The sequence below is a fragment of the Macaca nemestrina genome, chromosome 18 (genome assembly GCF_043159975.1).
Source record: "Macaca nemestrina isolate mMacNem1 chromosome 18, mMacNem.hap1, whole genome shotgun sequence".
Lineage (NCBI taxonomy): Eukaryota > Metazoa > Chordata > Mammalia > Primates > Cercopithecidae > Macaca > Macaca nemestrina.
The window spans coordinates 88,166,875-88,177,255 of NC_092142.1; the positions used below are offsets into that span (position 1 = coordinate 88,166,875).

General features: G+C 48.9%; 1 protein-coding gene across 10 annotated transcripts in view; it reads left to right on the forward strand.

The window, feature by feature from the left end:
- Positions 1-7,322, forward strand: part of LOC105488859 (zinc finger protein 778) — a 36,022-nt gene extending 28,700 nt beyond the window's left edge. For 8 of the 10 annotated variants that reach the window (XM_071085120.1, XM_071085119.1, XM_024795072.2 and 5 more), the window contains one exon: positions 1,256-7,322. In XM_071085120.1, the coding sequence (XP_070941221.1) occupies positions 1,256-3,127 (1,872 nt within the window). In that variant the 3' untranslated portion in view covers positions 3,128-7,322. The remainder of the gene's footprint in view (positions 1-1,255) is intronic. The other 2 variants (XM_011753342.3, XM_071085122.1) reach the window with 1 other exon arrangement.
- The last annotated feature ends 3,059 nt before the right edge of the window (positions 7,323-10,381 follow it).

Below are 10,381 nucleotides of genomic sequence, written 5' to 3' on the forward strand. Positions count from 1 at the left end.
GTCTGTAGAGAACACTCTGAATGTGTGGAATTTGGGAGGGCCTCATCCTGTCTTGAAACTTGGTGCTTCAGACACACGTCAGCACACGTGACAAGGCATTGAGATTGCAGAGCTGTTTCGTGAGCACACACTTTTCAAAGTTAGAGCAGATAGCACAGGATTCCTTTTTTTTTTTTGAGATGAAGTCTCACTCTGTCGCCAGGCTGGAGTGCAACGGCATGATCTCGGCTCACTGCAAGCTCCACCTCCCCGGTTCAAGCGATTCTTCTGACTCAGCCTCCCGAGTAGCTGGAACGGAACTAGAGGCATGTGCCACCACGCCCAGCTAATTTTTGTATTTTTAGTAGAGATGGGGTTTGACCATTTTGGCCAGGATGGTCTCGATCTCTTGACCTCGTGATCCTCCCACCTCAACCTCCCAAAGTGCTGAGATTACAGGCATAAGCCACTGCTCCCGGCCGATTCTTTTTTTTTTTTTTTTTTTTTTGAGACGGAGTCTTGCTCTGTCACCCAGGCTGGAGTGCAGTGGCCGGATCTCAGCTCACTGCAAGCTCCGCCTCCCGGGTTTACGCCGTTCTCCTGCCTCAGCCTCCCGAGTAGCTGGGACTACAGGCGCCCGCCACCTCGCCCGGCTAGTTTTTTTGTATTTTTTAGTAGAGACGGGGTTTCACCGTGTTAGCCGGGATCGTCTCTCGATCTCCTGGCCTCGTGATCCGCCCGTCTCGGCCTCCCAAAGTGCTGGGATTACAGGCTTGAGCCACCGCGCCCGGCCGATTCTTTCTTTTTTGAGATGGAGTTTTGCTCTTGTTGCCCAGGCTGGAGTGCTGTGGCGCGATCTCAGCTTGCTGCAACCTCTGCCTCCCTGGTTCAAGCCTTTCTCCTGCCTAAGCCTCCTGAGTAGCTGGGATTACAGTCATGTGCCACCACGCCCGGTTAATTTTGTATTTTTAATAGAGACAGGGTTTCTCCACGTTGGTCAGGCTAGTCTTGAACTCCTGACCTCAGGTGATCCACCCGCCTCAGCCTCCCAAAGTGCTGGGATTACAGACGTGATCTACCGCGCCCATCCTGATGGCACAGGATTCTTGCAGGTGCGCTCCTCATTTGACTTGAAAGACATCTACAGGGCAGGAGCTGCATGCGTGTTATGAAAATGGCAAAAATCGTAATTGTCATCGTCATACTCTGTCTTCAGCTGGGTGAGATCTATGAATAAGCCTCAGCAATCCCCTGACTGCCACTCATTCTCCACCAGCAGGCAAGAAGCCACAATGGAGGGCAGCTCTGTGACCGCACGCAGTGTGGAGAAGCTTTCAGTGAACACTCAGGCCTCAGCACGCACGTGAGAACTCAAAATACAGGAGACAGTTGTGTGTCTAATCATTATGAAAAAGACTTTTTTATTCCATGCCAGAAAACTTGGTTCAAAATTGGAGAGCAGTGTTCTGTGTTGGATCAGTGTGGAAAAGCCTTTAGCCCTACTCCAAATGTTGTTTACCAACAAACATGCACTCGGGACAAACCTCTTGACTGCAGTGACTGTGGGGAAGCAGTCCTTAATCAGTCATACCTTCAGGCACGTGTGGGAACTCACAGTGGAGAAGGAACATGGAACTGGAAGCAGTGTGGGAAGGCTCTCACTCACTCCACAGGCTGTGCCACGCCTGTTGAAATGCATGCTGTCAGGAACCCCCACGTATGTAGGGAATGTGGGAAGGCCTTTAGACACACTGCTTACCTTACTAGTCACATGCGAGTCCACACTGGGGAGAAGCCCTGTGAGTTGGAAGAATGTGGAAAAGCCTCCCCTGTTGCTTCCGGCCTAACTGCACTTGTAAGAACTGATGCTGCAGAGAAGCCCTGTGAATGTAACGAATGTGGAAAAACCTTCACTGGATGCTCAGGTCTTTCTAAACACGTCCAAACATGCCCTGGAAAGCAGCTCTCTGAATGGAGGGACTGTGGGAAAGCCTGCAGTGGGTTTTATCTACTGAATGAACATGTGAAAACTCGCATGAGGGAGAAGCCCTTTGCATGTATGGTTTGCGGAAAATATTTTAGAAATTCCTCCTGCCTTAATAATCATGTTCGAATTCACACTGGAATAAAACCCTATACATGTAGCTACTGTGGGAAGGCCTTCACCGTGCGCTGTGGCCTTACTAGACACGTACGAACACACACGGGCGAGAAGCCATACACGTGTAAGGACTGTGGGAAAGCCTTCTGTACGTCCTCAGGCCTTACCGAGCACGTAAGGACTCACACTGGAGAGAAACCCTATGAATGTAAAGATTGTGGGAAATCCTTCACTGTTTCTTCAAGCCTGACTGAACATGCGAGAATCCATACTGGAGAGAAACCCTACGAATGTAAGCAATGTGGCAAAGCCTTCACGGGGCGCTCAGGGCTCACTAAACACACGCGGACACACACCGGGGAGAAGCCCTATGAATGTAAGGACTGCGGGAAAGCCTACAATAGGGTTTATCTACTAAATGAACATGTGAAAACTCACACAGAGGAGAAGCCTTTTATATGTATGATATGCGGGAAATCCTTCAGAAATTCCTCATGCCTGAATAAGCACATTCAGATTCACACTGGAATAAAACCTTATGAATGTAAGGACTGTGGGAAAACGTTCACTGTTTCTTCGAGCCTAACTGAGCACATACGAACTCACACTGGAGAGAAGCCTTATGAATGTAGAGTATGCGGAAAGGCCTTCACCACGTCCTCACACCTTGTTGTGCACATAAGAACCCACACTGGAGAGAAACCCTACATATGTAAGGAGTGTGGGAAAGCCTTTGCTTCCTCCTCACACCTTATCGAACACAGACGGACTCACACAGGAGAGAAGCCTTATGTATGTAACGAGTGTGGAAAAGCCTTCCGTGCCTCCTCTCACCTGCGTAAACATGGAAGAATCCACACTGGGCAGAAACCCTATAAATGCAAGGAATGCGGGAAAGCGTACAGTAGGTTTTATCTACTAAAAGAACATTTAAAAACTTACACTGAAGAGCAGCTTTTTGTATGTAAGGACTGTGGAAAATCTTTTAAAAATTCCTCATGCCTTAACCATCACGCTCAAATTCACACTGATGAGAAACTTTACTAATGTGAGGAATGCGGGGAAGCCGTCAGCTACACTCATTCACGTGGAAGACATGAAAGACCTCTCGCTCTCCAGATGCCCATCACTTGAAGAGTGTGGCCATCAGCATCGCATCACAACCCGGCAGGCAGGAACTCAGCCTGGAGCCCTATAGCAGCAGACGCAGAGAAAGCCCTCAATGTGCTCTCGGGTCTTGCTAAATATGGAAGGTATCCAGTGGAGAGAACCTTATTGACATGTGATACGTAGCAGCGTTGTTGCTGTTCTGCTCGGTACTTTGATGATCCCTCGTGGTCTCACAGTGAAGAAAAACCTTAGGAGGGTGAGAATTGTTGGGAAGTCATTCTTTACATGACATCATTCCTCAATCTTTAGTAAACGAGGGATTGACACTTGAAGTGTTATGAATGTACAGAAGATAGGAATCACTTCCCCGTGTCCTAAAACCTTGTGGGCTAACAGAGACACGTCTTTCTGGGGGTTCTGTAGACGTATTTTGAACCTGTATGATGCTGCACTGATCATTCTTGGAGTGAGGACTGTTCCCTGTAGAAATCCTCCAGTCTGATTGCTATACTGTCCGAGTCGCAGCCTGGCTAAGAGTGGGCCTGGAGGACTCAGATGTGATCCTGTGTGAGCAGCATAGGCTCTGGTTGGTTAGTCTTGAGGACTCAGATGTGATCCTGTGTGAGCAGCGTAGGCTGTGGTTGGTTAGTCTTGAGGACTCAGATGTGATCCTGAGTGAGCAGCATAGGCTCTGGTTGGTTAGTCTTGAGGACTCAGATGTGATCCTGTGTGAGCAGCGTAGGCTGTGGTTGGTTAGTCTTGAGGACTCAGATGTGATCCTGAGTGAGCAGCATAGGCTCTGGTTGGTTAGTCTTGACTCAGATGTGATCCTGTGTGAGCAGCGTAGGCTGTGGTTGGTTAGTCTTAAGGATCCAGATGTTATCCTGTGTGAGCAGTGTAGGCTGTGGTTGGTTAGTCTTAAGGATCCAGATGTGATCCTGTGTGAGCAGCATAGGCTGTGGTTGGTTAGTCTTGAGGACTCAGATGTGATCCTGTGTGAGCAGCGTAGGCTGTGGTTGGTTAGTCTTGCTCTTAGGCATGACCCACCTGTAGGATCCCACACTGGCCAAGGTGGGGCATAACACAGGTCTGCATTTTATGAAAATGCCCTTGTTCCTCTCCCATACCTGATCCCTTCAGATAAAACCAAAGGGGGCAAGGAGGGGCAGAGTGGAGAGGGGCGAGGTCAGTGCTGTGAGATGCCCCCGTTTCATGGCCGTGGAGGGAGAGCCACCCCCGCACACGTGGGGAGGAGGGAATTCCTGTACCTCAGACAGTGCCGGATGGGTGAGAGCCCTGAGTGTCCCTGTTGACCTCCAGATCCTCTTCATAGCACGCAGAGCAGTCCTGGTGGCTGCTGCAATCCGGCAGTTCTGGGGCAGGAGCCGCTTGTGTGTGCTGCCCCTTTGTGTACCATGAAAACAGACCAGGGACGTGGCTGGTCCTGATGTTCCACGGCGCTTGGCACTGTCACTGGCACTTCCTGGATGAGGCCCTTAAACACACCCAGCAGCAGAGCAAGGCCTGCGTGTCCGTGGCACGAATGTGTGTCCTCTGGCCGCAGCAGTCTTGGGTTAGGTTTTTTGTGGCCATCGGGGCAGCAGCTGCTTGGTGACTGTTTCTGTGGTGTTGAACCTCCACGGTATAAAGGTAATCTGCAGCGAGGTGAACAATAAGTCCTGGACGGACAGACCCGTGCACCTTCATGTTGCGTGTTTGAAATCCTGGATGGACAGACCCGTGTACCTTCATGTTACGTGTTTGAAATCCTGGATGGACAGACTCGTGTACCTTCATGTTACGTGTTTGAAATCCTGGACGGACAGACCCGTGCACCTTCATGTTATTACGTGTTTGAAATCCTGGACGCACAGACCCGTGCACCTTCATGTTGCGTGTTTGAAATCCTGGATGGACAGACCCGTGTACCTTCATGTTACGTGTTTGAAATCCTGGATGGACAGACCCGTGCACCTTCATGTTATTACGTGTTTGAAATCCTGGATGGACAGACTCGTGCACCTTCATGTTATTACGTGTTTGAAATCCTGGATGGACAGACTCGTGCACCTTCATGTTATTACGTGTTTGAAATCCTGGACGGACAGACCCGTGCACCTTCATGTTACGTGTTTGAAATCCTGGATGGACAGACTCGTGTACCTTCATGTTACGTGTTTGAAATCCTGGATGGACAGACTCGTGCACCTTCATGTTATTACGTGTTTGAAATCCTGGATGGACAGACTCGTGCACCTTCATGTTATTACGTGTTTGAAATCCTGGATGGACAGACTCGTGTACCTTCATGTTATTACGTGTTTGAAATCCTGGATGGACAGACTCGTGCACCTTCATGTTATTACGTGTTTGAAATCCTGGATGGACAGACCCGTGCACCTTCACGGTACATGTTTGAAATCCTGAATGGACAGACCCGTGCACCTTCACGGTACTTGTTTGAAATCCTGAATGGACAGACCCGTGCACCTTCATGTTATTACGTGTTTGAAATCCTGGACGGACAGACCCGTGCACCTTCATGTTGCGTGTTTGAAATCCTGGATGGACAGACTCGTGCGCCTTCATGTTATGTGTTTGTTGTGGAGAGGAGTGGGTCATGCAGTGTTTCTCTTGTGGGACTGAGTGTGACTATTTAGCTCATCTCTTGCCACCTTTACTTATTGGCAGTGACACTAAAGGTCGTCAGATTAGTGTGAACCACCCTGTGGGGTTGTAGCGGCTCCTGGACTGGTCTCAGATGCCATCCCGGTTGGCGGAAATAAGTCCTGCAGGTGTCCGCTGGAACTGACTCCCAGTGTCTGAGTCCAGAACGTGCGGGTCACAGGTGATGCCACATCTGCATCACCCTGGTGCTCGGACTCCGAGTGACAGCATCCTGAGCAGGCGGTAGCCCAGACACCACCCTGCCTGATACGCCCCCGGTGGTGGAGACATCACCCCAGCCTAGACCTCGTTAAGATGACTCCCCTCCCTTCACTAGAGGTGACTTTACACACTTCTCCAGAACCGCCTCAGCAGCGATGCCCATGGACCGGTGTTCCTAAGGCGCAAATTCGATATTTGAGATTCTGAGATGAGCTGAGCTTGCTGTCCGCTAACCCGCGATCCTGGTGTACTCTCAGTCAGAACCTACAGCCCTGCACCTCTTGCCTGTAAGAAAATCTGTTAGGAGTTAGTAGTGTCTGTGAAGTCTTGATAATTGATAAATTTTTTTGTTTCACCAGGAGGCACCTGCCTCCTATCAGCCTCTGGGGAGGCCACCGTCTGCCCAGTGCCTTCTCCTCCCCTGTAGCTTTCCGTCTCATCGCCTTACTCCCTTGACTTGGCTTCACACAGAGCCTCTTCTTTACACATTCTAACTGTTCACTTCGTACCCTCCTGCAGCAGAACTACAGACCTGCCACCCTGATCATTGTCAAACTCATCCCTTCATCAGCTTTATAACTCCTCAAGGATTTTATCACTGGACCCCCAACATTTCGAAGTGATTTTCTTGAGTAATACCATGTGCTGTGATGTGGATGGGATTGGCTTGTCCTCACCAAGTCTCATGTTGAGCTTTGACTCTCAGTGTGGCAGTGCTGGGAGGGGGCCTGGTGGGGGTTTGGGTCATGGAGGCACCCTCCTGAATGGTTGGATACCATTCATTCTTGCTCTCTCAAGCCTGGATTGGTTCGTAGGGGAATGCATTAGTTACCAGGAGCATGGTGGTGATAAAGCCACGCTGTCCCTCAGGTTTGGCTCACTGCCCCTGACCTTCTCTGCCCTGTTTGACACAGCAGATAGTCCTCACCAGAAGTAGGTTGGATGCTAGTGCCATGCTTGTACAGCCTGCAGAACCATGAGCCAAATAAGCCTCTTTCTAAGTTACCCAGTGTCAGATACATAGCAACGCAGACAGACTAAGACACCACGCATGATGGAAAACTGGGTTATGGGCAGGACTGCAAGTACTGCTTGTGCAGATACCTGTATTTCTCCTCCTGACTCCCAGAACGTGTTCTATGCCACTTAGGGCAACTTACGCTCTCCTGTGTGACAATCTCCACTCCTGATGTCTGAGGATTCCTCAGTGTAAGGTAAAACATTAAAGGACCAATTGTATTAATAGTGTTCTATTTTTTTTTTATTAGGATACATTTTCATCCTGGGGTCTTGCTGTGGGGGCTAGACCGACCCTCCCAGGGCTAGATCATTTCTAAAGATGGTAAACAACTTGCTGGGAACACCAGTGCATATGCAACTCAACTCACTGCATATGCAAATCGACACTGCATATGCAAATTGACACTGCATATACAACTCAAGTCGCACTGCATATGCAACGTAACTGGCACTGCATATGCAAATCAGCTCGCACTGCATATGCAAATCAACTGTTGCAAGTACTTATTTCCAGCCACTTCCTTTTTCTAACTACCACACCAAGCCGATATTTCTCCTCCCTGAAGTCAGCCCAGGATGAGGCACTAGACAGTGGGATATGCTCTGTGCCCTTGGGCCTGCTGGAAGTATGCAGACTACCCAGCCTCAGACTTCGTCCTGCCCTGTCCTGCCTTTCCTGTGAAAACCCTGTAGCCTCTGCCTCCCCTGGACCTGACTTCTGCCCCCACGCAGCTCTGCAGCTTCCCTGGGGCCCTGTCTGCAGTGTTTTGTCCCTTCTCTTGACACTGAGTGATAAACTTCTTTCCATGTCAGTAGCTATATGTGTTCGCTCACTCACCTTGACGAGTCCACATCCAGGCCCCACCAGTCGTGTGGTTTTCCTCATAGTCTTTCTACCTAAGCACATGTCCATGACAAGGTCTCACCCAGCCCAGGCATTCTTGAACTATCTGTAAGAGCTGCCGTGTTGACTCCTGGGCAGTTTTATTCTTTCTCTCTACTGGTTCAACCTCATTAGGGAGTGACATTTTTTCCAAAGTGGTTGTGAAACAGCATCTCTTTGGGGTGCTGGTTTGCACTTCTCTTGATTATTGATAGTATGAACATGGTTTTACTTACGCTGGCTATTCTCCTTTTTGGATGAAATACCTGGACTTGTTTTTTCCTGATTTGTTTGGTATTTGTTCTTTTTTAGAAATGGGGAGGCTGTTGTGAGGTGAGATGGGGAGGCTGTTGTGAGGTGAGATGGGGAGGCTGTTGTGAGGTGAGATGGGGAGGCTGTTGTGAGGTGAGATGGGGAGGCTGTTGTGAGGTGAGATGGGGAGGCTGTTGTGAGGTGAGATGGGGAGGCTGTTGTGAGGTGAGATGGGGAGGCTGTTGTGAGGTGAGATGGGGAGGCTGTTGTGAGGTGAGATGGGGAGGCTGTTGTGAGGTGAGATGGGGAGGCTGTTGTGAGGTGTGATGGGGAGGCTGTTGTGAGGTGAGATGGGGAGGCTGTTGTGAGGTGTGATGGGGAGGCTGTTGTGAGGTGTGATGGGGAGGCTGTTGTGAGGTGAGTCACCGCTTGTGACTTAGAAGATTGTAGTGGTTTCCACTTGACCTGTTTTCACTTTTGTGATGGTGCCTTAAGGAAAAAGGAAAAAGATTTCGCTGGGCGCGGTGGCTCATGCCTGTAATCCCATCACTTGGGGAGGCCGAGGCGGGTGAATCACGAGGTCAGGAGATGAAGCCCACCCTGGCCAACATGGTGAAACCCCATCTCTACTGAAAATAGAAAAATTAGCTAGATGTGGTGGTGTGCGCCTATAATCCCAGTTCTTTGGGAGGCTGAGGCAGGAAAATCACTTGAACCCAGGAGGCACAGATTGCAGTGAGCCGAGATCACACACTGCACTCCAGCCTGGCAACAGAGTGAGACTGTCTCAAAAAAAAAAAAAAGGAAAAAGATTTCTTAATTTTGGCATACTCAAATGTATACAACCTTTCCTTTATCTTCATCAGAAATTTCTTTTCCTCTAAGGCCTTGAATGCACTGTACTGTTTTGGTTTCCACAGTTTCTGTGTTTTATGCCAGGTTGCTTAATCCATTTGGAGTTGATTTTTGTTGACGGTATGTGTACAGTTTTAATTTCATTTTCCCTGCTATGGACATAAAATTTTTACAAGGTCTCTGTTTTTTTATTTTATTTTATTTTATTTTATTTATTTATTTATTTATTTATTTATTTATTTTTTTTTTTTTTTTTTTTGAGACGGAGTCTCGCTCTGTCGCCCAGGCTGGAGTACAGTGGCACGATCTCGGCTCACTGCAAGCTCCACCTGCTGGGTTCACGCCATTCTCCTGCCTCAGCCTCCCAAGTAGCTGAGACTACAGGTGCCCGCCAACACGCCTGGCTAATTTTTTTGTATTGTTAGTAGAGACGGGGTTTCACCATGTTAGCCAGGATGGTCTCCATCTCCTGACCTCGTGATCAGCCCGCCTCGGCCTTCCAAAGTGCTGGGATTACAGGCGTGAGCCACCGCTCCCGGCCGCCTCTGTTTTTTTAATGAAGAAAAGAGATTTATTTGGTTCACAATTCTGAAGGCCGGAAGGTCCCAAAAGCATGGCACCAGCATCTGCTAGGCTCCAGATGGGGGCCTCATGCCGACTTCTGTTTTCACACAACCAGTGGGAAACAGGTGTCCTAACACTAGTAAGAGAGAAAAATCCCAAAGTTTAGTTTTTCCCGTTCACTTGCCCTGGTCTCCAGGCAGTCCTGCAGCAGCAAACACATCATTGGCCTTAGGAGCTGGCCTGTGAAGTTGACCACTCTGTGGGTGGACAAGCCCCGCCCCCAGAAGAGACACGAGCACCTCTGCATAGGCTTTGAGAATGGAATTGACATTGAAAGCACAACCCACACAATGTTCAATAAAACTTGCCTCCTGAACCTAAGTAGGTCACTCACCTGATTAACCAATATCTCCATCACCCATGGGATTTACAGACCCAGAGTGTCATAATGTGAAATTCCAAAGTGTCTAGACTATAATCTGAAATTATTCAGCATAGGTGCAACAGCCTTGGGGAGCAGTGTTACGATACAAAATGGCTAACATTCATGGCCTCAGAATCCTGGAAGGAAAGGAGAAAGTGTGATGTAGTAAAACCACTTGAAAAAATCATGATGAAAAACTTCTCATATTTGGTGTAAGATAAAAACTCTGAAGAGGTTCCATGAGCCCCAGACAGGATAAACCTACAGAAGACCAAGCCCAGACCTACCACCATGAAACTGCTGA